Source organism: Dermatophagoides farinae, chromosome 4 (genome assembly GCF_024713945.1).
Source record: "Dermatophagoides farinae isolate YC_2012a chromosome 4, ASM2471394v1, whole genome shotgun sequence".
Lineage (NCBI taxonomy): Eukaryota > Metazoa > Arthropoda > Arachnida > Sarcoptiformes > Pyroglyphidae > Dermatophagoides > Dermatophagoides farinae.
Window position 1 is genome coordinate 6094863 of NC_134680.1, and position 26576 is coordinate 6121438.

At 28.7% G+C, this 26576-nt stretch overlaps 6 protein-coding genes and 1 long non-coding RNA gene across 13 annotated transcripts; 4 read left to right on the forward strand and 3 right to left on the reverse strand.

Moving 5' to 3' along the window:
• Positions 1-4539: 4539 nt before the first annotated feature.
• LOC124491048 (MICAL-like protein 2) lies at positions 4540-9070 on the reverse strand. 6 transcript variants are annotated; one of them, XM_047053655.2, is made up of 3 exons: positions 8908-9070; positions 5375-5638; positions 4540-5306 (listed from the first exon to the last, which is right to left on the reverse strand). In XM_047053655.2, exons 2-3 carry the CDS (start codon positions 5584-5586, stop codon positions 5024-5026), a joined length of 495 nt encoding a protein of 164 aa, XP_046909611.2. In that variant the 5' UTR covers positions 5587-5638; positions 8908-9070; the 3' UTR covers positions 4540-5023. The 6 variants fall into 6 exon arrangements, with proteins under 6 accessions (XP_046909611.2, XP_046909608.2, XP_046909612.2 ...); XM_047053652.2 differs by lacking the exon at positions 8908-9070 and adding an exon at positions 7285-8162; XM_047053656.2 differs by lacking the exon at positions 8908-9070 and adding an exon at positions 6790-6899.
• On the forward strand, positions 8853-11741 carry LOC124491046 (lysosome membrane protein 2-like). Its single transcript, XM_047053647.2, has 6 exons — positions 8853-9790; positions 9877-10184; positions 10255-10637; positions 10709-10858; positions 10936-11329; positions 11433-11741. Exons 1-6 carry the CDS (start codon positions 8932-8934, stop codon positions 11562-11564), a joined length of 2226 nt encoding a protein of 741 aa, XP_046909603.2. The 5' UTR covers positions 8853-8931; the 3' UTR covers positions 11565-11741.
• Positions 11742-11863: 122 nt separating this feature from the next.
• On the forward strand, positions 11864-12925 carry LOC124490307 (uncharacterized). The gene is made up of 2 exons (XM_047052779.2): positions 11864-12630; positions 12717-12925. Exons 1-2 carry the CDS (start codon positions 12171-12173, stop codon positions 12923-12925), a joined length of 669 nt encoding a protein of 222 aa, XP_046908735.2. The 5' UTR covers positions 11864-12170.
• Positions 12717-15420, forward strand: LOC124491047 (scavenger receptor class B member 1). The gene is made up of 4 exons (XM_047053651.2): positions 12717-13452; positions 13514-13651; positions 13720-14113; positions 14197-15420. Exons 1-4 carry the CDS (start codon positions 13046-13048, stop codon positions 14419-14421), a joined length of 1164 nt encoding a protein of 387 aa, XP_046909607.2. The 5' UTR covers positions 12717-13045; the 3' UTR covers positions 14422-15420.
• LOC124491045 (lysosome membrane protein 2-like) lies at positions 14460-17945 on the forward strand. Its single transcript, XM_047053645.2, has 6 exons — positions 14460-15585; positions 15662-15833; positions 15903-16041; positions 16123-16646; positions 16709-17102; positions 17179-17945. Exons 1-6 carry the CDS (start codon positions 14913-14915, stop codon positions 17536-17538), a joined length of 2262 nt encoding a protein of 753 aa, XP_046909601.2. The 5' UTR covers positions 14460-14912; the 3' UTR covers positions 17539-17945.
• Positions 17700-22646, reverse strand: LOC124491043 (ABC transporter G family member 20). The gene is made up of 6 exons (XM_075730476.1): positions 21991-22646; positions 21663-21900; positions 20218-21617; positions 19688-20146; positions 18229-19613; positions 17700-18139 (listed from the first exon to the last, which is right to left on the reverse strand). Exons 3-6 carry the CDS (start codon positions 20534-20536, stop codon positions 17873-17875), a joined length of 2430 nt encoding a protein of 809 aa, XP_075586591.1. The 5' UTR covers positions 20537-21617; positions 21663-21900; positions 21991-22646; the 3' UTR covers positions 17700-17872.
• Positions 22647-23398: 752 nt separating this feature from the next.
• Positions 23399-26480, reverse strand: LOC124491081 (uncharacterized). Of its 2 annotated transcripts, XR_006958914.2 has the most exons (6): positions 26342-26480; positions 25807-26258; positions 25319-25721; positions 24489-25251; positions 23826-24417; positions 23399-23744 (listed from the first exon to the last, which is right to left on the reverse strand). It is a non-coding gene; the product is annotated as an uncharacterized LOC124491081 (long non-coding RNA). The 2 variants fall into 2 exon arrangements; XR_012832165.1 differs by having other exon boundaries at positions 24489-25721.
• Positions 26481-26576: the final 96 nt, after the last annotated feature.

Genomic DNA, 26576 nt, shown 5'->3' on the forward strand with positions numbered 1-26576 from the left:
GTGTTCCAGAAACAAACAGTAAAACAGAAATTATGGTTTTTTTTTTTGCTTCAAAAAATTTTTTTTTGTAGATCAATCTTTGAATGAATGACACTGAAACTGATGGAAAAAAACAATGGAATTTTTTTTCCACCATCTATGAAAGAATATTGTTTTTTTTGAGATCACGAAATAATTATTAAAATGTAAACGATGTGGACGATGAATTTAGATCCAAGAAGAAAACAAAAACGAAAAAAAAAAAATCTGGATCAGATTTGTTTGGCCAATTTCTATGTTCAATCATCATGTGTTGGCAATCAAATTATTTGAATTCAAGTTTTTTTTGTTTTTTTTTTTTTTTTGATTTCAATGATGAAAAAAAAAATTTTTGTAAAATTCTTTGGCAATCAAAACCATATGACCAAACCCATGAGTATGTTATGGGCATTGTTTTGTTCCAAAGAAATGAAACCAAAAATGAGAAAAAAAAATTTACGTAAATTTTCAAGAAACACTTCAGTCGGACAAAATATCATCATCATTGAAAAACAGCAATTGATTATGATGATGATGATGATGATGATGATGATTATGAATGAATAAAAAAAAAATGTTTATATCAATCGATCATCATCAACATCAACAGACAGAAGCAGCAACAAAAAACATTTGATTGATTTTTTTTTCATTCAAATGTTCCAAATGGAACAACAACAACAAAATGAAATGGAATGAATATTATTTTCTTTGAATTTTTCAATTGAATGTCGATTTTGTTGTTGTTGTTGTTGTTGTTGCCAGTTGAATTGCAAAACATAACAACAACAACAACAACAACAACAACTGAAGAAACTGATGATGATCACTTGTTGTGTGTGTGTGTGTGATGTGTAAATATTTGTTTTTTTTTTGTTTTGTTTGATATGCAACAGTTGGACATTGATTTCATTCAAACAATACAATACAATACAATAACCAAGTTGTTGCTGTACCAGGATTTTATGTCTATTTTGGTGTTGTTGAAAAAATGAATGATGAATGAATGAATGATGATTTCCAAAGACCCGGAATAATAAGATTATCAACACCATGTATGTGTGAGCGCGTGTGAATCTAATTGTTTTTTTTTTTTTTTTTTTTTTTTTTGATTCACATTTATGGATGTGTTGTGGCTTATGATGATGATGATACAAAATGTGTGTGTATGCACACGTCTTTTTGGTTCAATCATAAATCAAAATCAATTGTCAAACAAACAATTTTTGTGTGTGTTGTGTTTGTGTTTTGTGAAATTGAATTCGAGGTCAAAAATAAAATGAAAATGAAAAAAAAATTTCCATTCATTTTTCATGTTTGTTTGTTTGTTTATTTGTTTATTTGATGTTGTCGTCGTCGTCGTTGTTGTTGATATAATTTATTTGGCCAAAACAAAACGGATTTTTGTACGGATTGATTAAACCACACTACAGACTATTTTTTTTTCATCTAAAACGATTATCGCCCATCATAAATCAAATGAACGATATATATATATGTAACGTTGGAAATCCAAAACATGATTGTTTTGGAATGTTAATGATCAAAGTTGTGATGTTTGAATATTTTAAATGGAATGTTCGACTTTGATTTAATGAATGTTATAACCTAATTAATGTTTCTAATTGATTGTAATCTAGTATATAAACCCATCCCAAAATTATCATTATCCATCGAGTATCTGGGATCTATGATCTGCGTATACTTGATCAATAAAGCTTTATTTTATCCACAAATATTTCAATAGTGTCCGATTCCCAATCATGACTGCGAACGTATTATTGATATACGATCACTACGATGTTATGGAACATCGTAGTTTATTATATATATATTCATTTGAATATTGAAATTTTTTTTTCTCCAATGATGAACTAGATTATTATCGTTTTATAGAACGCTTGAATTGATGATTTTGTTCAAAACACGCACACACACACACACACACACACAAAAATTTCAATCTGAATTTGGCTGCTGTTGTTTGAGTGGGAAAAAACATGAGAAAAAAAAAATTCAAATATCCGGAATTCAAAAAACAAAACAAAAAAAAATTTCTGCCATTTTCCTGCTTCGTTATACTGACTTGAAATTTGAAAAATTTGACAAGTTTCGAAGTTTCGGAATTTTTTTTTTTGTCTTTTCGTTTGGTCGGAAACAAAATCGAATGATCTCGGATTAGTAATCGATTATTATCGGTGAGATTTTTTTTTTGTTTTCTCGCTTTTGCCATCATCATCATCATCATTGTCGTCATTGTCGTCATTATCATGCACCGGGTATTGAACAGGTTAATTTTTGTTGTAGTTCGAAAAAAACTGTCCATGTTTTGAAAATTACCCGGTGTGTGTGTGTGTGTGACACAATTGGGTGTGTAATTTTTCACTCCTTTTTCATGGATATTCAAATGCGAAGAAAAAAAAATTTTTTTTTTTTCACAACAATTTTCGCATGAACAAACTTGACAACAAAACAATGAAAAAAAAAATGATTTGTGTTTCGGATAATAATTTTCAATCAATTGATCGGTTATTATCAAAAAAAAAAAAAAAAAATTTTTTTTCGTCAAAATAAACGGAAATTCATTTCATTCAACTTTAATTGATTCAAAATTCGATTTGGATTTTGAAAATGAAACAAACAAACAGAAATAAAAATTTTTCTGAATCAACAAGTTGAAGCAACAGTTTTTGTATGGATTTGACAGACAGAACAAAAAAAAAGATCCAAGATTTGAATCTAAAATAAAAAACGACTACGACAATGCACATATCCATTGTGTGTGTGTGAGTGAGTGTGCGTTGTTGGAATGTTAACATTTAAAGATTTAGAACGATTGATAAACAGCAAAAAAAAAAATTTTTTTTGTTTTTTTTCGATGTTTTTTAAGATGTGATTATGAGAATTAGTAAAAATGAAAAAAAAATGGCCATAAATCTTTAAAATCGCACACATGACACATGTACACACACACACACACACACATTCTTTTTTAGTCATTATCATCATTATGAATGAATGAATGTATGTTGAACAATAATAACAAGATCAACTTTGATGAATCAATGAATGATGATTATCCATGGCTAATTGTTGGTTAAAAGAGAAAAATGGAAATTAAAAAAAAAAATCACATAAAGTCTTACGTTGTGTGCATGTTACAGATTTTTTTTTCGTTTTGTTTTTATTTATTCAGTTCACAAATATTCGTTCCGGCGTTACATTAAAATTACATGATGATGATGACCTTATTATATATAATGACCATAAATATTTGATTCCATCATCAACATCATATTTAGACTTTAAAGTAAAATTTACAACAAAATTGACCATTGGTCAGGGGAAAAAGTGGATAATCGATTCTTCTGTTCTTTCGTTGAAAGTTATATCATTTTTTTTCTGTAAATATGAAATAATTATCACATTATGAAAGTTTTAAATGAAATAAAATGTGACATGTTTTTTCCATAAAAAAAAGGAAACAAACGAACAAAATGAAAACATTTTTTTTCCACCACCATCACCATCATCATTATCATCATAGACATGGTGATCATCATCATCATCATCAGTGACAGCGACATTGTCAATGTGACGATCCAAATGGAACGACAACGACGACGACGACAAAAAAAAATTAAATCAGTGTCATTGTGACATCCATTTTTGTTTGTTTGTGGGATGAAAAAGGTAAAAAAAAACCATCATCTGTGTGTGTGTGTGTGTGTGTGGATAATATTGACACACAAACACATCATTTAAAACGACAACGATAATGATCCATATATTACGACAACAACAACAAAAACAACATTTATGGAACAAATTTGGATTGTTAATGGAAAAAACAAGACATTTTGATGAGAGAAACGAAACGAAAACGGGTTACAACACATCGGATATATATTATTATTATTTTTTTTTCAGTCAAAGGATTTTTTTTCTCATATGTTTCGAAGGTGAAACAATTCTTCAAGTTTTAATGATTCTTATCAATAAATCACTTTGCATTGATTTTTTTTTTTAATTTTATCCTTAATCCTTTACATTTGATATATAAAGGATTAAACACTTGATGTGTTTTGTCGTTGTCGTTGTCGTTGCACCATCATAAACATAACGATAAATCGAAATCAATTGAATTTGAAAATGAATCATCCATTTCCTTTTGTTTTCAAGATTTTTGTTGTCGTAGTTATCAAATTTCAATCACACAATCGATACAATTGATTGTAGCAAACAATCAATCCAAAGATGATGATGATGATAGGATTTGATTCGAATTGATGATAAGCAATAACAAGATTTTCACAAGCCGATGATAATGATTGACAAAGTGGTGGATGGACGAATGTCGTCAGTATTTGACGCCCAAAAAAAAAAGAAAAAAATAAATAATATCCTTGTTGCTGTTGTTTTTGGATCTTTGTTCATCTTCATCATCAAATGTGGTGATTATAATGTTGTTCAAGGAAAAGATTCAAGAAAGAAAATAAAAGAAAAATTCACAAAAAATAATTAAAACAAAATTATTATATTATTATCATTTTAAAATAAACTACTAATAATTCATGGTTAAGTTATCATTTCATTTCATCAATGTCAATGACATTGACTGGAAAAAAAATTAAATTTTCATTGTTAAATCTTGACTGAAAACATTAACATGACATCAAACACTTCCTGGATGTTATTAGTGTGTGTGCGTGTGTGTACAAATGATGATGGTACTTATTATTATTATTATTTGAATATGAATATGATTGAATCGGTTGTAGAGAATAGTCGAAACTGTAGGTCGTCGTAGGTGTGTGTGTGTGTGTGTTTGTTTGTTTGTTTGTTATTACAGCAGCAACAAAAAATAATTATCCATTTTTTTTTGAATTGTCAATTCAAATACAAAAAAAAATACGGGTGTGGATAACATCATCTTGTTTACAAGTAGCCATTCTGTTGTTTTTTTTTTGTTTTCTTTTGTGGAAATATAAAAACAAAAACAAATTCATCTAACCGATGTTGACAATGATTTATTGTTATTATTTCCATTTGTTGTTGTATCCGATGATGATGATGATGATGATGGTAATGGCAATCGACATTTACCATTCTCAAAATAATTATAATATTCTGATAGATATAATGCCACTGAACGTTTATCCGGTTCAATATGTTTCAACATATCTTCAGCATCTAATAATGCCGGTATTGAAAGATGTTCTTTGGCCACACGAAATGCAAGATGATTGTTGTAAAGAATATTCTCTTTCGATAGGCTATCATAATCACTAAAAACAAAAAACAAATATTAGAGAATTTTTAGATTTATATTATCATTTTGCAAACCCAAACTTACATGAGATCCGGACGAAAATGATGAATTATAGCACAGAATGCAAGACCATCACGCCATGATGTTGTTAGATCAATTATATGTACATCACGATAACCGGTAGTAATACGACGTCCCCATGCTTCTAATGCATCAAGACCACGTTTCACAACTCTGGTCTGACCATTGTTACTAGTCATCGAAGATGATGATGATCCACCAAGATTAACGGGCATATTTCACTGTTGATAATGTATCAATAATAAATCTGACTGATGATTGCAAAGTCTGAAAAAAAAGATGAAAATAGAAACTTGAAATTAGAAAATCGTCGATATCAACATAATAATAAAGTTGTAAATAAAATTGGTGGCAATTTATATAGGGAAAATTTTAGTCTAAATCATATGATGATGACAAAACAACAACAATAACGATGATGATGATGATGATGATGATTCACAACCTACAAACAAAAAAAAACGTAGTCGTCTACGTTTTAAAAAAACGTAGTCGTTTTGACACAGAATTAGAATCGTATTTCACACACACACACATAACACGAATATATTTCGAACGTTTTTATTTCGAATGAAAATGATGATTCGAACAAACCTGTGTGTATGTGTCTGTCTGCCTGATTGGCTACTAATTTCGGTCAATGGATCGATCAATCAATCGATTGATCTCGATCAAATTTACAAGATTTTTTTTTTTTGGCTGTTCTGAATGTCAACAAAATAAATGTTGTTGTTGGTTGTTTGTTTTCTATTTGTAGATGATGATGGTGGTTGACCGCAATATAGCACATACACACACACACATACAAACGGTAAAATTTGTACAGATATTGAGAGAAACGGGAAACCAAATTTGACACACACACACACACATACACAGACACACAGACAAACATAAAATTTACCCGAAGATGACCGAAAAAAAAATCAAATAAATAGCATCGATATAGAAGAGAGAATGGGAAAAAAAAAATTCGACGACGACGAAATGTGTGTGACCTAAGATGAATAATAAGGTAAAAGGCCAGCAGACACACACACACACACAGTATGTGGTGGCTAGAAAAAAAATCAAATAAAATCAATTCAAATTAAATCAGAAAAAATTACATTACATTTTCGATAGTCATCATCATCATTATCATTCGATTCGAAAAAAAAGGATTGACATACGTTCAACGTTTATGGACCGAAAATTATCATCATCATCATCATCATCATCACCAATGACCGAATTACGCACTAGACATCATTATCATTCCGAGAGAGAGAGAGAGATGGATTTATTATAACCATTATGGTCGAAAGAGTCGACCGAATTTTCTATTTCTATATCTCGGTTATTGTTATACGAGGCTTCTGTTTATTTTTACAAACAAAAAAACAGAGAAAAAAAAAGATTCGGGGTCATTCATTTACCATTCGATTCGATTATTTTTCTTTTCTTGATTTTTTTTGATTGTTGTTTGTTTTTTCTTTTTTTTGAATTGAAAATTTTTTCTTTCAATTGGGTTGTTTTTATATAGAAAAAAAAATTCAAGACACACAGACAAACAGAATATTCTTTCTCATACTTTTCTTCTGTGTTGAATTCAAGTTCAGACAAAACAAAACAAAACAAGAAAAAAACACATGATTCTGCTGTTTTTTTTTTTGATGAATGAATGAATGACTGAATGAATCAAGGAAAAAAAATTAGATAAAAATAGCATCAATTATAAACATTCTTATATTACAACAGCCACCTTAAAATCAAAATTTAAGAATTTGACAGAATGTTTTAGTATAGTATAGTTCAGCTGTTTTTATTTGCATCATCATCATCATCATCATGGTTAAAACGCCCACACACACCCAGATTAATGATGATTTTTTTCTGGTTAGAAAAAAAATAATGAAAATTTCAAAACATACCTTTTATGGCTATATATCCACCGAAAGTCTTTATTCATTTGATCCGAAAATTTTTGATTTTTGTTTTTGTTTATATATCAAGCACACACACACACACAAGTAAATAAATGAATGAAAAACTTTTTCAGAATTCAATGTTTGTTGCTGTTCATTGAATGTTTTGTTTGTTTCAAGAAAAAAAAAAATTTTTTTTTTCTTTCAATTCTCATCGACACATAAACACACACACACACGAGCACACGAGCACAATGAAAAATGTTGAGAAAATTCAATCAATTTTTATCGAAACAAATAGATTGAGATTTTTTTTTTGTTCTACAAATAATGATTGCCAAAAAAAAAATTTCAACAATAAAAAAAATTAATTCATTTTCATCATTTGTTGTTATAACAAAAACAACAATCCTAACACTTGTTGTTGTTTATTGTTGTTGTTGTTGTTGTTGATTGACAATGATTTATCCGTTTTTTTTATTTGATGATCGGATACAAAGCAAAGCAAATCAATCAAATTGTCAAAATGAATAGTGTAAATATGATGACATTTTGTTGATTGACAAAACTAGATAAAAATAATAATAATAATAACAACAACAACAACAACAACAACCGACGACTACGACGACAACAACAAACTTTATTTTTTTTTTCATCTGGCTCGCTCATAATCGTTGTTGTTGTCGTAATCGTTTAAATGGCCTATCACACACACACACACACACACACACACACACACACACACAAACAGGACAGGTTTACCTTGAAAGTCCAAAGTTAAAAATTTGCCCTATATTTTCAGCTGTGTGTTGCATGCAATTTTGACCATCAATCTATTGCGCAGCAAACTAACACACCTGTTTGACGTTGCAGCAATTAATAAATAACAAAAAAATAAAATAAAATAACGGAATTTTATGGTTTCCATGGTGCTGTGTGCTGTCATGATTATCAAAAAAAAAAAAAAAAAAATTTTTGTTTTTAAACACGCTTATTATGAATGATGGATTCTGTGTATGTCAGAAACAATAGGGAAAAAAATGAAAAAAAAAGAATTAAAAAAAAAAAATTCCACGCACACACACACGAAGTTGTACATTCTTCCATTTCTTCATTGTCAAGGATAAAATTATCATTCAAAAGTGAAACGGTTATTATTGAGGAATACTATAGTTATCAACAACAACAAAAAAAATCGATCCATCGATCGATATATTCTGTCTTTTGTTGGTTGTTATTTGAAAACGGATATCATCATCAATTTTCAAATTGTTATGGAATTAAATTCATAGAAATTTAAATTTAAAATTCTGAAAAAAATTACTTGATGATGAGAATATCAAATTTTTTTTCAAATTTCAAATGAATGTTCTTTTTTTTGTTGAAAATAAATGTGTATGTAATGTAATCGATCGATATTTTTTTTTTTTTGCCTTTCGTCTTGCACAACACACATCAACCGTCAACGGAACAAATTTCAAACTTGACAATGGAATTGACAATAATCAAACAAAATTTACGGGCAAAAAAAAAATTAATGACGGTAATATGTTTTGACCATGAATATTATCATTGACAATTTTATTGGTGTTTGTGTGTGTGTGTCAGTAGAAAAATTCAACTTACCCAAAAACAAACAAAAACATCATCATGAACATGAATTATGATGAAAAGTATCCAGTAAAATATTTAAATCCATTAAATCGTATTTTATCACCATCATCCGCGGTTAATCATAATCAAATGATCACAATGTTATCACCAGGTGAACAGCAGTTACTTTTAAATCGAATGTTTTTACAAAAAATACATCAGCAACAGCAGCAACAACAACAGCAACAAGAGCGACTATATTCAACGATAAAATCACGGCCACCAATACGGGGTAGAAATATGATTTCTTCATCTGGCCACAACAGCAACGCCACCACCATAATGGATCCAACAAAATTATTAATCGATCAGAATTCGAATAATCATAATTTAGCGATCACTTATGCTAATCATAATATGATTCCATATGGACAACAACCATCACCAAATGAATCAATGATAATGGTACGGACAACATATCCACCACTATCGATGGATTCACCATTATCACAAAATAAAACATTAGCCAATGTTGTTGTTAATGATGATCATGTTGTTTATACATTACCAAATGATTCTACACTCAATCATGCTGATACATCCACATTATCAATGATGATGAAAAAATCACGATTATTGTTGAATAATAATAATAATAATATAATTCATCCACAATTTTATAATCATCATAATTTACCACGTTTAAAACGTTCCATTTCATCATCATTTGATTCATCCATTTCGAATGATATTTCATTGAATACAAACAATGATGATAATCGTCGAATATTGCAACGTTTATTAGATCTTTTGAAAGGAAATCCAAAAATGAAAAAATATTATCTCATTGCTGGATTCATGTTCATTTTCGGTTTCCTCATCAATATGGTCATTTTTGATCCTATACTTGATTACAGTATAATCAGCCAATATTTTCATCATTTATTTATTATTATTTGTTCTTACAAATTTCAAATTTTTTTTTTTACAAATTTCAAATAGTTCTTGAATGGCAATTTCAATTGAATCCTGGTAATTTATTCCTTTCAATGGGATGGCTGTCACCACCAATATCGTTATATGTTCATATTTATCTATTCGATATACGTAATCCACAACAATATCTTGATGGTGCACGACCAAATATCAAAGAAATTGGACCATTCATATTTCGTGTTGGACGTAAACGTAGAATAAATGAATGGACTGAACAAACAGTTATATTTAATGAAGAATTTGATGCTGATTTGATGATTGATGAATCATATCCAGTTAATATAACAATGAATATGATTAATGCACCAATATTGGTATTTATTTGATTGATTGATAGTGGTGATTTAATTTAATTTAATTTTTTTTTTTTGAAATTCTATTTAGTGTACAGTGTCGTGGATATATTATTGGATGAAATATTATCGAATACCTTTTATTGAACCAATCATACAGAATGTAGTGGCCATTTCATTACAGGTATTTGGTGAACATTTAGTTAGTGAAACAACACCATGGGAAATATTATTTGGTCGTCCAGTAAATATATTACGTTTTCTTGATAAAATTCTTTCACCAATAAAATCATTAAATTTACCATTACCGGATTTCGGTCAAATGCTTTCAACATTTGGTAATTATAAACTTACAAATCATTCATTCAGTATTATTGGATTATTGATGAGCAATGAATTCGGTCCATTGGAACATTATCGCCGTAATTATGGTCGATTTAAAACAAATGAAGTACGAAGTATTCTTGGACAAACGTATGATTGAAATTTTTTGAAATTTTTTCAACAAAAATTTTAATCATTTGTTTTTTTTTGGCTTTCTATAGAGAATATGAAAATTATAAACGGCCATGTAGTTTCATACATGGTTTAGATCTTATGTATTTTGGTATACATGCAGCCGATAGTGTTAATGGTAGTCGTCTGGATCTTTATTTTCAACATTTTTGCCGAAGTTTTCCAATAATACGTCAAGGGTATGTAATAATGTTCAATGTTTCAATGACTTTTTGATTTAATTTTTTTGTTTGTTTGTTTTGTTTATTGTTTACAGCTTTTATTGGACCCATGGTATACGTATTGCACATTATGAAATATGGCAAAAAATGTTTGATATGCGACAACGTGAAAATCATTGCTATTGTTTTAATGATCGTACATTAAATGAATGTGATGGCCATGTTGATATGTCTGGCTGTTTTAGTGGTTTACCCATTGCATTGAGTTTTCGCCATTTTTATGGATCTCGAATATTGAATCGTGAAACAATAGGATTTCAACCACGTTGGGATGAACATGGTGGCCATATTGATATTGAACCTACATTAGGTCTACCATTAGAAATTAATCTACCATTTCAATATAATATAATGACAAAAAATCTACCTAGATTTGGTCAATTAAGTAATATACAATCAAGATTGATGCCATTCTTTGCATTTCAAGCGGTATGTAATTATTTTTTTCAATTTCCAATGTTTTTTTAAAAATCTTTTTTACTTTTTTCTCTTCTGTGAATATAAACAAAACAAAACGAAAAAAAAAAATTAGAAAGCAAAATTAGATGGCATACTATTCGTTGGCATATTAATCATGGCATATGTAGTCAATTATCTTAAATATCTATTTGCTATCGGTGCTTTAACATTATCGTTATTTTGTTTTTTTCGTTTTTTTTATTAATTGATTGATGGAAACAAAAAAAAATTTGAAAATTCTGAAAAAAAACAACCTGCATGGAAACAAAACAAAAAAAAAATTCAATTTAAAGAATTTAATTTATTTTTTTTATTGCAAATCAATATTCCACAAGTTATCATGCCCCATCAGACCATCAGAATAAAAATCGATTCATGAGAGTGAATCATGTGGTTTTTCTTTTTCGAACAAAACAAAACAAAAAAAAATGAGGCAATTGTAAAAAAAAAAAATTTCATGTTCAAGTTCATTGCAAACGGTATGTTGTCGACAATTGAGACAATCAATCCATATCAACCACTCAAATCCATTATTTAAAAAATGGAACAAAATTGATCGTATGCAATTCATTCTATTTTTCTCTATTAAAAATTTCATTCATTCCGGAATCGTTAATTGTTGTTGTTGTTGTTGTTGTTTGTTGAAAAATTTCTTTACCATTTTTATATAATTCATTCTTGTTTCCAATGGCAATAAATAATTGAATGAAAGAAGAAAAAATTTGTCGTAATAATCACGTGTGTGTGTGTGAGGGTTGAGTGAAGTTGTTTATTATCATTCTTTGTATTTTCATTTCACTTCACGTGATTAATGATGGAACAATTTCCAAATGATACACATATGATGATGAAAAAATATTTGGAAACAAATCTTCAAAGAACAATAAATCGAAATGATATTGGACCAATCATATTGATAAATGGTTGGCATCGAATGGCAACGAAACCAGAATCATCATCGATTGTTCAATCGTTCGAAACACCTGTTGATAATCGATCATTGGCCATCATGAATGATCGTCATCATATATTTCGTCGTGAAAATCGTTATAGTATTACACCAGCACCACAATTACCACCACCAATTTCAAAACGACCATCATTATTGCCGATAAAACAAGTAGCTGAAAAAGTATCGATTAAATATCCAAAAAAAATTCATCTACCAAAACGATTAATACGTGGTGAACGATTCTATCGTAATTTGGCCATATTTTTTATTGGTTGTTTACTATTTTCTATCACAACATATCAATCACTAATTGATACGAGTAAGTTTTTTTTTGTCATCAGCTGTTCAAATGTAATCATTAATCATTCAATCGGTTTTTTCATTTATTTTCTTTATGTACAATAGTTGTTAATTATCAATTCGAATTACGACCAAATTCCTTTTTAATTGAAAATTTTTGGCTTCCCAAATTAGCCATACCTGTTTATGTTGAAATCTATTTATTTGACATTAAAAATCCTAAGCAATTTTTGATCGGTCAACGTCCAAATGTTCAAGAATTTGGACCATATGTATTTCGATTGGATCGTCGTCGTACCATTCATGAATTTTGAATAAAGTGAAAAACATAAACAAATGAACATGAATGGCGCGATGAAACAGTTGTATTTTCTGAATATTTTTCATTAAAATTCGAACCATCATTATCCGAATCTACTGATATAGAAATTAATATGATGAATATACCGATAATGGCAACGATATTGGTCGCATATCATTGGATCGAATATTATCATTTTCGATTTCTTACGACAATTATTAGCCCGATAATAGCAAACTTTATGCGTTTGTTTGGTGAAACAATTGTGCAGAGAGAAACCATTGATCAGATTCTATTTGGACGAACGATTAATGCTTTGAATTTTTTACAATCCATCAATGGATTTGTCAGAACTTTAATACCGATAATACCGGATTTTCATGAAATGATTTCAAATTTTGGCGATTTTCATCTATTAAATAATTCATTTAGTCTAATTGATTTGATAGCGTCAAAAGAATTTGGTCCATTTGAATATTATCGTTATGACAAGATTGGCCACCATCGTATGCATCAAGCTAAAACGGCTATGGGTAAAAGGTAAATTGAAAATTTTATTTATCGTTTTTTGTTTTAATTCTGTTGATTTTTTTTTCTATAGTTATTTTGATTTTTTTCAAGAACCATGTAATCAAATGGGTGGACAAGATATTCAATTTTTTGGCATCAAAGATCAAGGCGAATGGAATGAATTATTTTTACAGCCATTTTGTCGCCGTTTACCATTTCATAGAAAGAGGTTTGTTTCATTGAAATATTTCTATATATAATGGAAATGAATATTTTTTTTCTGATTTAAAAAAAAAGTAAAGAATGGATACGTGGTGTTAGTGGCGTAAAATATGAAATATGGACCGATATGTTTAATATGAGTATTGTTGAAAATCAATGTTATTGTTTCAGTGGTCGATCATTAAACGATTGTGATGGATATTCCGATTGTTCAGGCACATATGCTGGTGTTGCATTTGCATTAACATTACCACATTTTATTGGATCACCTGGTTTAGCGAAAAAAATCTATGGATTACGGCCAAATCCAGATAAACATTTATCAATAATGTGGCTTGAACAATATTTGGGAATACCAATTGATGTACAATTAGCATTACAATTTAATTGGCCATTACATCATCTACCATCGATTGGTAGTTTATCCAATATACGGCGATGTATATTACCATTAGGATGGTTCAAAGGTGTAAGTGTGTGTGTGTGTTTTTATAATTTAAATTTTTATTGTTTTTTTTGCATGTAAATTAATTTACTATTTAAAAATTTTAGCATGGACGTTCTTTTGGAATATTACATGTTGGCTTAATGATATTATCATTCCTATTAAAGTATGGACAATTATTATTGGCAATCATTTCAGCATTAATGGCCATCATGTGTATTATCATGCATTATTATCAACATCATAATGATGATTTTGAAAGAAATTTGGACAAAATCATGAAAATGTTTGATTTTTATTTGGAAAAAAATTCAAAATATCAATATATTTAAATAATGTCATCATCAGGAATGGAACAAACAAACGGAAATCATCATCATCATCATCATCATCCACATCATGATAATCGTTATCATTGATTTTATAATCATTATTATTCGCTGACATAAATATGAATTCTTGAACTATAAAAAAATTTTTTTCCTCATAATTCTCTGGAATAATGGAAAAAAGGTGAAATTCACTTGACATTGACATTGTTAAATACAATTTTTTTCGCCAAACAAAAAAAAATGAAGTTAATCAATATGAAAAAAAAATCGAATCCACATGCACCTGACAAAATTTGCCACAATTTATTATATCGGCATGCAATTGCAGAGAAAAATTATATCGATTCTCAAGAAAAATTCGCTACTTAAAAAACGCTAAAACTTTCAATTGCCAACAGAGAAATGATTTAAAAAAATGGCATTTCATTCATGAATTCATTGATGAACTTGAAATTTTTTTTTTTTTGGCTTGAAAAATTTTTGAATTCAAAATGAATGACAACGAATCATACAATCGATTGTTATCGGATAGACATTTTATCAATAATAATAATAATCCATATGATGATGATTCAATTCCTATGAACATCGATAATACGAATGGTGTGATTATAATACCCGAACAATTGAATCAACAAATTTATCATCAACGACGACAAGAACAAGAAAAGCAGCAGCAGCAGCAGCAACAACAACAACAACAACAATATATACGACGATTTAAAAGTGATCCACAAATTCTTTATGACCATTATTATAACCATCCCCATCATTATTCGACTATTCGTACATCACCGATTGTATCGAATGATCTTTATACAACAAATAATGGTTCGATAATTAGACCATCCACTTGGATGGCTCAATCAACACAGCAAACACCATCACCTTTATTATTGCAAAAACAATCTATGCTCCCATCACAACCACCACCACCACCTTTCCCATCACAACCACCACCACCTTTGCCATCACTACCACCACCATCATATAAAAAAACATTCGATAATAAAAAGAATGCAAAAAAATCAAAAAAACTTGAAGCAAAAGATTCTGCTGCCAAACCAAGGCGAAATGTTCGAAAATCTTATATACAAAGAGGCCTTTTTGCCATTATTGTTATGGTAATTAATTGGTTCTTTTTTGATACAATTGTAAATTTTAGTAAGTATTAATTTCAGAATTTTTTTTTATTAAATTCATTTAATTAAATTTTTCAAATTATCTCCAAAATCTTTAGTTCTTGAATCACAATTTCAATTGAATCCAGGAACTTTACTAATATACATTGGTTTTATTGATGTACCGATACCGGTACGAGCAGAAATCTATTTTTTCGAAATACGTAATGGACCACAATTTTTGGAAGGTACACCGGCCAATCTTCATGAAATTGGTCCATTTGTATTCGAGTATGTCAATATCGTTGCGATTGTTATTGATTTAATTTTAATCAAAATATTTTATTCATTAATATTTAGAATTAGTCGAAAAAGACAAATATTATCATGGACTAATACAACGGTAATATTTCGTGAAAAATTTACAGCTAAATTTGATCAGGAAAGTTCCCCACATTCTATTGAAAGACGTATGACAACGATCAATGTACCAATTACGGTAATTTAGTTTTTGTTGTTTGAAATAATGTTGATATTTTTATTAAAACGAAAATCTTTGTTTTTTTTTTTGACTAATAAGGCATCATTATCGTGGACTAGTTATTGGCTGGAAAAATTAAAGATTAAATTCATTTATCCAGTCTTACAGCATATTGTTCATTTAATATTAAAAACATTTGGTGAAAATTTAATTGAAGAAATTCCTATTGCTGATGTTTTATATGGTCGTCAAATCACTATTGTCAGTGTATTTAATTCGATTGCTGTTACATTACGTTTATTTCACATACCATTTCCGGATTATACAGTTCTTTGGAAATCATTCGGTAATTATGAAATTGTAAATAATTCTTTTGGTATTATGGATCTATTCAGCGGCCATTGGTTTGGCCCATTAGAACATTATCGTTTCAATCGTCCTGGTTATTATAGAATGAATGAAGTTCGTAGTATATTAGGTGAAAGAAGTTATGAAAATTATGCACCACCATGTAATAAGATTAAAGGATTAGATATAATGCATTTCGGTTTATATGATCAAGGTGAATCATTTGAAATTTATTTTCAACATTTTTGTCGTCGAATTAAATTTCAACGTAAAGGGTAATGTCGTTTATTTATTTTTCTTTCAAATTAACGAAATTTTTCATTTTTTTTCATAAAAGATTCCATCGGAATAAAGGATTACGTGTCGTACGTTATGAATTATGGAAATTTTTATTCAATATGCGTGTAGCTGAAAATCAATGCTATTGTTTTGGTGATAGTAAATTAAGTGAATGTGATGGTTTTACCAATATTGGCGGTTGTTTTGGTGGCTTATCATTGGCATTTAGTTTTCCACATTTTGTCGGTTCACCACATCTTAATCATGATGTTTATGGATTACGGCCACAATGGTCAAAACATGGTAGTTATATGGATATAGAACCAACATTAGGCATACCGGTAGAGGCAAAATTATCAATACAATATAATTTCATTGTACGTAATCTGCCAAAAATTGGACCATTAAGTAAAATACATGAATGTATTATGCCATATGCAATGGTTACGGTGGTATGTGTTTTATTTATTATGATGATGATGAAATTTTAATTTTGATTTCTTTGTTCCAACAAACAAAAAAAAATAGAAAGCTAAACTAGATGGTTTATTATTTATATTGTTTGCAATATCGATATTTTCAATGAATTATGGTAAAATGATGATCACTTTGGTTACAATCAGCATATCTACACTATATTTTTATTTGGCATTTTATCGTCGACATCCATCAACATCTTCATCATCATTATCAATGAAACTAACGAAAGAACCTGTAAAAAATAAAAAAATCAATCAGCCAATAAATGAATATCGAAATCATACATTACCAAAACATCGTCATCAACAGATACAGCCAATATATTCAACAATGATGACTATACCATTATCATCATCAACATCATCGCCAATAAAGACAAGATCAGAGCTACCACCACCACAACAATGAATCGATGGACACATTGCCAACTAATGCATGCAATATTTATTCCTAATGTAAAAAAATGCAATGTATATATGTAATGTATATTGCTGTGTTCAGAATTATGTTCCTAAATCATATTGGCTATATGAAACCACACTTAGACCACGCTATATAGACTTAATCGCTTATAATTTAATTGATAAATTTAATTCATTTCTATAGAAAACAATATAGTATACACAAAAAAAACAATTTTGTTAATCCATAAAAAAATCATCATTATCATCATGGGATCATCATCATAACACACAGAGGGAACAGGAGCAACAAAATATAGCAAATATATCATAATGGATCATTATTTGATTTGAATATTTAGATAATGAAAAAATAATGCTGATAATAAAAACAATATGATTGATGTCATTGAACTAACAATATAGCCAATTAATACGGTAAAATTTGTAATAGACCAACCACGTAACATTATACAACGTAATGAACGTACAGGTAACACGATAGGATTAAGCATGAATAATTTTTGTAATGTTAATGACATTCCTTCCAATGGCCATAATGTACCGGATGTAAAAAACATTATAACTAATGCAGTGAAACAAAGTAGCTATATAAATGAATGAATGAATGGAAGAAATGAAATGAAATAAATTATTGAAAAGATGAAACCAAAAAAAAAAAAAAAAAAAAACATACCATTGATATAATTTGATCAGGAAACAACACCGATAATAATGTTCCAATAAAAAGACCTTGTGATGCTGTTATAAATACCAATATGAATGCTGAAGAGAAATCACCGTCCAATTGTACACCCATTATACCATATGTAAATATACAGGTAACTAATGATTGCCAAAATATTGATGTTAATGATGAAATAGTGAATGTAAACATCATTTCTAATGGCCGTACACCTTGATTTATATCACGTTTTAGGCAACCATTTTGATGTAAATAAATCATTTCTAATGCAGCTTTTATAGCATTCATCGCTAATAATGTTATGATTACAATACCGGGTGTGAATAAATCCTGAAAATGTGGTTCCAATACACCATAAATATAACCAGCTTTCTCTATAGGTAATGAAAATATCTGTGGATTTATACCACGTGTTTCACCAAATTTTTCCACTGTACGTTGAAATGATAATAAAATTGAACGATTTACATAACGTACATTAAGTAAACTTGAATGATCAATATATAACAACATTGAACCGTTTGCCGAAATTAGATCATCTTTTTTCTGATCAACAAATGAATGAAAATCATAATAACGTGTGACAATATTTGTAGAGAAATTTGAACGAAATACAATAGCCATTACATTATGGCCCATTTGTACCGAATGTTCAGCATCCAATTCATTATCATAGAATGTCATTTTCACCATACTAGTATTAAATTCTTGTAGAAATATATCAGAAAGATGTGGATTAAAATCACTTTCATCACCATTATAAATAGCAATAGGCACATTTTGTGGTGTACGTCCATAACTTGAATCAAACAGATAAACAGTTAATAATGGCATTAATAAATAGACCAAAAATAATGGAATATTATGTGTGAAGAAAAACCATTCACGATACATTAATGCATTGATATGATCCAAATTAATGAATTGATTTGCGCAGGTAAATATTTTTTCTTGTTTATCATTAAATGATGAACAAAAATTATTATTTTTCAACATTTCTGGTTGTAATATCACACCGTTCGTATGTTTTCGTTTAAGATTTTTATCACCATCACCATCACCATCATCATCATCATCATCATCATCTTTGCCATTATTATCATTATATTGATCTGGAAATGTATCATCATTATTGTTCAATGAATCATCTTTTTGATTATTTCTACTTTGTCGATATTGTTGCAGCTGTTTTTGATAACGATCAATTTTTTCAAAACATAAACGTAAAAATACTTGTTCCAATGTTTTACATTCTAATGCTTGCATTAACAATTCTGGTGATTCTTCTGCTAATAATTGTCCTTCACGAAGAAAACCAACAAGATCGGAATTTTTTGCTTCATCAATATAATGTGTTGTAATTATTACGGTCGTTTCTAATGGATTTCAATTGAAATTTGATCAATTTATTTTTAATTGCAAACAAAAACAAAAAAAAAATCTCACTTACCATTTAATAAACATAATTGCCGAAGATGTGTCCAAATTTTACTTCTAATCAATGAATCAATACCAACGGTTGGTTCATCTAAAAATAATATCCTTGGTTTATATATCAAAGTTACACCCAATGAAAGTAGCCGTTTTTGGCCACCACTTAATTGTCCGACACGTTGTTTTGGATCTTCAAGTTCCAACATTTCTAAATAAATACGTATCTGTTCCTGTATAAATTGTCGATCATTCACATGATTTACTTGTGCATAATAATAGAATGTATCTTCAATATGAAGCAATGGATTCAATCCTAATTCTTGGGGCATATAACCAATCTGATGATTCAATGATGAACCAGGCTGACGATCAAATATACGAACATTACCACGATCTGGTCGTATACGACCCAACAATATGTTTAATAATGTTGTTTTGCCACAACCATTTGAACCGAGTAATGAATATATACATCCTATATAAAACAAAAATTAATACCTGAAATGGAATTTATTTTTTTGTGTGGAACACACAAAACACACACACCTTTTGGAACATGAATGGTAACATCTTTGAGTAGAGGAACATTACGTTTATAATTGAATGCAACCGATTCGACTAGTACGGCTATCGATGATGATAATGGTAATTGTGATGTTGGTGGTAATTGTGTTGATGATAATATTGTGTTAATTTGATGATTATTGTGATTATTATGGCCATTACAATTATCTAATGTTATCGATGATGAATTTTTCATCATTTTATCATCATTAACATTTTCGTCATCATGATTAAGATTAGGATGATCACCATTCAAATGATCCAATTCATATTTCATTGTTCGACGCATTTTGGCAAACATTTTTTTTTTTTTTGATCTCGTTTCTTTGAATGAATTTCTTATTGAATGATATGATATGTTGGATTGAATGAATTCTGAAGAAAAAGTAGAAAACAAGAGAACAAAAAAAATCCAGAAAAAACTTGGGTCAAAGTTGAAATGTAAATGTTGAAATGATTATCATGATGAATGTGAAACAATTGAATTTGAAAAACATGAAAAAAAGTTTTTTTTTCTAAATAATTTCTCACTAATTTGTATTCTGGTGGTGGCAACTTAAACATCCAAACAGGCAAAAAAATGAAATTGGTGGATTATTATTGGAATAATAATCATCATCATACGGATACGACGATGGACAATGATCAAATGACGATCATGATCAAAAATAGGATGAATGATTGAATGGTTGGATGGATGGATGGATGTGAAAATATCATTCCATTAATGTTTCAAGCAATGGCGGCTGCTGCTGCTGCTGCTTTGTCCATTTATCAATACAAACGACGGCAACAACGACTACGATGATGATCGAAATTGAGATAGCATGCATATTATATTTAGCCACACCACCACCACCACCACCACCATTAACCTTAGTCATATTACGTACTACATATGTATATCGCTACAAATAATGATGATTTGGATTGTTTCTTGTTACTTTGACGAATTTAAATTTCCTGATGATGATGATGATGATGATGAAAAACTTGAATAATTAATGGATGAGAGAATTTTTTTCATCTGTTTTTTCTGGTTATTAAGTTGTTTGTTTGATTGATTGGGTGGTAGGCGAAAAATTTGTAATTTTTTTCTTCCTCTTATGATTTCGTTCAAAATGAATAATTTGAATTCACTTGAAAAAAAAAATTTTTTGAATTAATTCAAATGACCATCATTAAGTTGTTTTTGCGTTCATGAAATCACAACGATACAAAAAATAAATGGACATTGAATTCTTTCTTTCTTTCTTTTTCTTTAATTTTTTCTGATGATATCATCATAGATCCATCTCTGTTACGTTTTTGAACATTTACGTTGCTGCTGCTGCTGCTGCCACTATACATAGATTCGAATTCGAATAAAAAGAAATTTTTACCTTCAATCAAATTTTTCGTACTAATAGTACACACAAACAATTTACCTTTTTTTTCGTTAATTTGTTAATTTGTTTTTTTCTTCTTGCTTAAAATCTCTTATTTCGGATCATTGAAACACAGAAAAAAATAAAATAAAATAAAAACGGAAGAGACAGTAGTATTCATCAAATGTATGTTTGTTGAATGGACGGATCATGGCTCGACTTTGAATATTGATTTTTCTGTCTGTATGTTTGTTTTTCTTCGGAATCAATTTTATTCCACATATTCATCTGCGTTTTTCTTTGTCGATCATCGAATCAATTTAATTGAATAAGCAAAAAAAAAAAAAATTTCAAAACATCAAGATGAGATCAAGGTCATTATACTCACGGACGTAATTACAAATTTAGATGATAAACATCATCAATCAGATCGCAATCATTCAACCAGCAAAATAAAAAATCATCATCATCTTCATCTTCATCATCATATGGTTTCTTTTTTCGTTTGTTTATTTATTGAAATTGAAAAATAAAATATTTTATCGATTGGATAATCATCAACATTGAAAAACAATGACATGATGATGTGATTGAAAGAATTTATTTATCATCATCATCATTATTTATGATGAAAACAATCGATATATCGAAACTGAAAATAAAGTGCTGAAAATCGAATCATTTGACAAAACACACGGGCGCACACAGTCACACCATATCAATCAATCATTTTTTTTTTTTTTTGTTGATGATGATCAATGACGATAAAACGATGGCTTAATTGATGCTAAAATTGTTTAATGCATACATGAAAAAACAAAATAAAACAAAACAAAACATTCAATTCAATGTCAATCTATTTGGTAAGAAATGAATATTTTTTCAAATTGAGAAACACACAGTGAGAATAATTTTTTCATTTTTTTTCATTTTCATTTTCATTTACACCAGCAGCTAAAAGTAATGGGAAAAAAACCAACATTAAATAATCAAATTCCATTCTATCGATTCGTTATTTATTCATTCATATTTTGTCATAGCTATGTATTGTCATCATCAATGAATCTTCATGAAAGATCAAAAAAATAAAACATCCATCAATCAAATGTCATTATCATTGTCAAGATTTTGTTTTTTTCTACGACCAATTTATAATCATCATCATATGAGTTGATTATTAGACCATCACCACCACCACCACCAAAAAAAAAAAATTTTTTTTGGTTATCTATAAACAAAAATATCGGATTTCCTAAAGATAGAAAAAAAAATGATAAGACACAAACACATCCGGTCGGTCATTGTCATTCGTTATTTTTATTGGCTTCTGTGAATAGAGATTTAAAACCAAACATTTTTAATCATTTTGGATTCGAAACAAAATTGATAAAAAAAAATATCGTACTTACAATACGTTGAACGATTATTACATATGTGTGATGGCAATCACGTTCTTCACCTTGAAATCAGCATCATCATCGTCATCATCATTTTTTTTCGATAAAAAAGAAATCAAGACGTCATCATTATCAACAACAACAACAACAACAACAAACGTATAATTATGAATGTTGACAAAATTGAATCAAGATTTTTTGTTTTTTGTTTAAATTTATACAAATACTAATCGATATATTCGAATACTTAATCGAATGTATTCCTTTCATATATGAAACGATAATGATGGGTAAAAAAATAGAAATAGAAATTTACATCAATAATAATGATCATCGTGAAAAAAATACAAACACGGAAATGAAATAAAATCTGTAATTTCCGTTCATATATTGTTTAATCATGAAACAGAAACAAAAAAAAAACAACATTTGAACAGCCATCACACCTTTCACATCATTTACCTTTTTTTTTGTTTCTCTCTCATTTTATGAATAGAATGACATTGAAAAAAAAAGTTAATCGTTCATAATCTCTGTTAAAATGGGAAACACAAACAGACAGGAAAAAAAATTTACGAATTCAATTTCGTTTCGATTTTTTTTTTATCATCCAGGAATCTTATGGAAGATAAGATTTTTTTTTTACGATCATGATTCATGCTGACAATAAGCAAATTTTTATCGATGCTCGAGGCTCATCATCATCGTCAGCAGCAGAAGTAGCATTGATCCAAAAGACATTGATCTAAATTAAGAAAAAAAAACGGAAAATCAATCATGGAACACCTTGGAATAAAAAAAAAACTACTCGTGTTTTAATGCACACCTGTTGATCTTGATGATAATGATGTTTGTGTGTGTGTGTGTGTATAGCAGTGGTCAACAATAACAAACATGGAAACAAATTCACATTAACGATGCTAAACATATAACGGTAATTATGAGCATTCAAAAAAAAAAAAAATGTTTTGCAACAACAACACAGCTTAAGGCAACAACATCAATATATATTAATAGAAAAAAAATACAATCGTGATCAATAACGAATATGGATTACAATCAACAAAATGCATGCATATGTGTGTGTGTGTGGATGATATAATGATACAAATGATTGTATGATATGAATCAAAAAAAAAATGTAAATAATTTTCAAATCAAGTACAAACCACTTATTCAATGTTAATGATTATTATTCAATCTATATAAAAAAATAATAATAAATCCAGGTTAGTTATGCAAAAAAAAAGAAAAGAAAAGAAAATTATTTCAATTGAAAGAGAAAAAGTTATCATTGAAAATCATTCACATTCATTTTTTTGAAAATGTAGAAGAAAGGGTTTCGCGGTTGGTATGCAAAAAAAAAAACTTCATCATTTTATCTATTTGGCTCTGTGGCAAATGAATTTGAATTTATCCTATATATTCAAGTGAATAAAAAAAAGAAAAGCATGAGAATGATGATGATGATGATGGTTTTTTTTCTTACTTTGAATAATTGATTCTTTCTTTTTTTTCAAATATCCAACAATCACCATCCATCATCATCATCGTTTATAGGCCTATGATGATTATTACAAGTTTTTTTTTGTGAAATGAATGAGGTTGTGGTTTATGCAATACACAAATTGTATTTGTATATATTCATGAAGGTGGTATTTTATTGTTTTTTTTCTCTCTAATGATGGTGATGGTGGTGGTGGGAAAACAAAATGTAAATGACCACCTAACGGGTAAACCATCATCATCATTATCATTATGTTTTAAATGATCACATCATTAATCTTATTAATGAATTTGTTTCTTGAATTTGGAATTTTTTTCTGTTTTTACGATGTCAAAAAAAAAATGAAAGAAGCGGAAAAACCCATAAAATTAATGACTGAAGAATAACTAATAGATGTTTGAGTGTGTTACAGAAAAATTAGTCTACCAAAAACATTTCAAACAAAGAAAGATGAATGTTGTGTGTACGAACATTATCGATATTTATATTTTCAATTGATGATCATCACAAGACATCGATCATATTTTTGAAGGTTATGTGTATTTTATCAACATCCAGATCAATAATATGATGATGATGTTGAAAAATTATTTTGATTTTCGATGATAAATATTGACACATACATACACACACGCGCGACAACGATGATGATCGATTTTGATTATTATTGTCTGAAAATTGAATAGAAAAAAAACAGGTAATTATAAAAATAGATACTTACGATTTAATTATGGTTTCACTTTTTCTAATGAAATATAAAATTACAAGCTCATCAAAATGAAAAGGATTAATCATTTGATCGGATACGTCACCATCATAGTACATCATCACTTGTTGTTATTGTTTTGTTTCATCGAAAACAATATGTCCATGTGTTTATTTTTTTCGATGAAAATTATTTGATGAATGATACGGATGCAAAAAAGATGATCATCTTTGCCTTGGATATGAAATTTTCTAAATTTTCTCTTTTCATCCATCATCATCATATATTGGATCGAATTGCATCGTTAATTTTTTTTTATTTGTTGCTGTTATGGATCATCATCATTACTATGTGAGAATCATATGCCGATTTTGATGATGATCATCAGTGGTGTTCAATGATAATGATAATAAACATATAGAATGAATGAAGTGCAATATTTTGAGTACAAATTAATTGAAAATCAAAGAGCAGCATATTGCCCATCGGCCATAATTTCTTTTAAAAAACTAAAAAAAGGCGGTAAAAAGATTGATAAAAAAAATTGAATTAATTAACAAAAAAAAGAAAGAAAATTTTATATGCTGATAATACCGGTTAATGAATGGATTTTAATAATGTTCATCATTATGTACCATGTACCATTTTATTTGAGAAACATTGATTGTGGTTGTTGTTGTAAATATCGTCATTAATGATTGGATAAATTGGAAAAAAACGATGCATGTTCTTTTCGTTTTTTTTGTTTTGGTTTGGTCTCATCATCGTCATCGTTGTAGTTTTTTGATTGCCAATCGAATAGGATGATCACCATTTTTTTGTGAATAAATTAAACTTGACAATAACAATTCAATACATACGCAGAATGATTGTTGTTCAGGAATTGTAGGCCATTCGATTACGATTGATAAAGATATTTGGCATTGATAAGGATTTTTTTTCATGTTCACCTTGTTTGATATTATTAGCATATATGCTTTTAAGTAGGAAGATTTTCGATGTTGATGATGTTGATGATGGGTTATTTCTGATGATTATTGCCGACCCTATAAATTGATTTGATTGTTAATGATATTACATTGATTTTTTTTTGTTTTGTTTGTCATCAATTTATTAAAGTGCAACTTACAATTCAAATGTTTTTTTTCTTGGTACATGATTATTATTTTATTATATTATTATTTATGTTGATGATGTAAATGTTTTATTTGGAAAAATTTTTTCTAATACATAGAAAAAATTCGAAATGAACCAACTTGGGTAGAATTAGACTTGTTGTGAGCATGAATTGATTAGTTGTTATCAACTTTTTTTTCTTTATGGGTTCCGTCCATTGTACAGCGAATGGGTTTTTTTTTGGGGGT

Bases quoted from the DNA above. Each gene is read 5' to 3' on its own strand.
- LOC124491046 (XM_047053647.2), top strand. From the start codon at position 8,932: ATGAACATGAATTATGATGAAAAGTATCCAGTAAAATATTTAAATCCA. The intron at 10,185-10,254 runs GTATTTATTTGA...AATTCTATTTAG, and splicing joins TGATTAATGCACCAATATTG to TGTACAGTGTCGTGGATATA. The intron at 10,859-10,935 runs GTATGTAATAAT...TATTGTTTACAG, and splicing joins TTTCCAATAATACGTCAAGG to CTTTTATTGGACCCATGGTA.
- LOC124491043 (XM_075730476.1), bottom strand. From the start codon at position 20,536: ATGTTTGCCAAAATGCGTCGAACAATGAAATATGAATTGGATCATTTG. The intron at 19,614-19,687 runs GTAAGTGAGATT...GAAATCCATTAG, and splicing joins GCAATTATGTTTATTAAATG to AAACGACCGTAATAATTACA. The intron at 18,140-18,228 runs GTATGTTTTTTT...TCATTTATATAG, and splicing joins CTGATCAAATTATATCAATG to CTACTTTGTTTCACTGCATT.
- LOC124491048 (XM_047053655.2), bottom strand. From the start codon at position 5,586: ATGCCCGTTAATCTTGGTGGATCATCATCATCTTCGATGACTAGTAAC. The intron at 5,307-5,374 runs GTAAGTTTGGGT...TTTTGTTTTTAG, and splicing joins CATTTTCGTCCGGATCTCAT to TGATTATGATAGCCTATCGA.
- LOC124491047 (XM_047053651.2), top strand. From the start codon at position 13,046: ATGATGAATATACCGATAATGGCAACGATATTGGTCGCATATCATTGG. The intron at 13,652-13,719 runs GTTTGTTTCATT...TTAAAAAAAAAG, and splicing joins TTACCATTTCATAGAAAGAG to TAAAGAATGGATACGTGGTG. The intron at 14,114-14,196 runs GTAAGTGTGTGT...TAAAAATTTTAG, and splicing joins CATTAGGATGGTTCAAAGGT to CATGGACGTTCTTTTGGAAT.
- LOC124490307 (XM_047052779.2), top strand. From the start codon at position 12,171: ATGATGGAACAATTTCCAAATGATACACATATGATGATGAAAAAATAT. The intron at 12,631-12,716 runs GTAAGTTTTTTT...TATGTACAATAG, and splicing joins TCAATCACTAATTGATACGA to TTGTTAATTATCAATTCGAA.
- LOC124491045 (XM_047053645.2), top strand. From the start codon at position 14,913: ATGAATGACAACGAATCATACAATCGATTGTTATCGGATAGACATTTT. The intron at 15,586-15,661 runs GTAAGTATTAAT...CAAAATCTTTAG, and splicing joins TGATACAATTGTAAATTTTA to TTCTTGAATCACAATTTCAA. The intron at 17,103-17,178 runs GTATGTGTTTTA...AAAAAAAAATAG, and splicing joins CATATGCAATGGTTACGGTG to AAAGCTAAACTAGATGGTTT.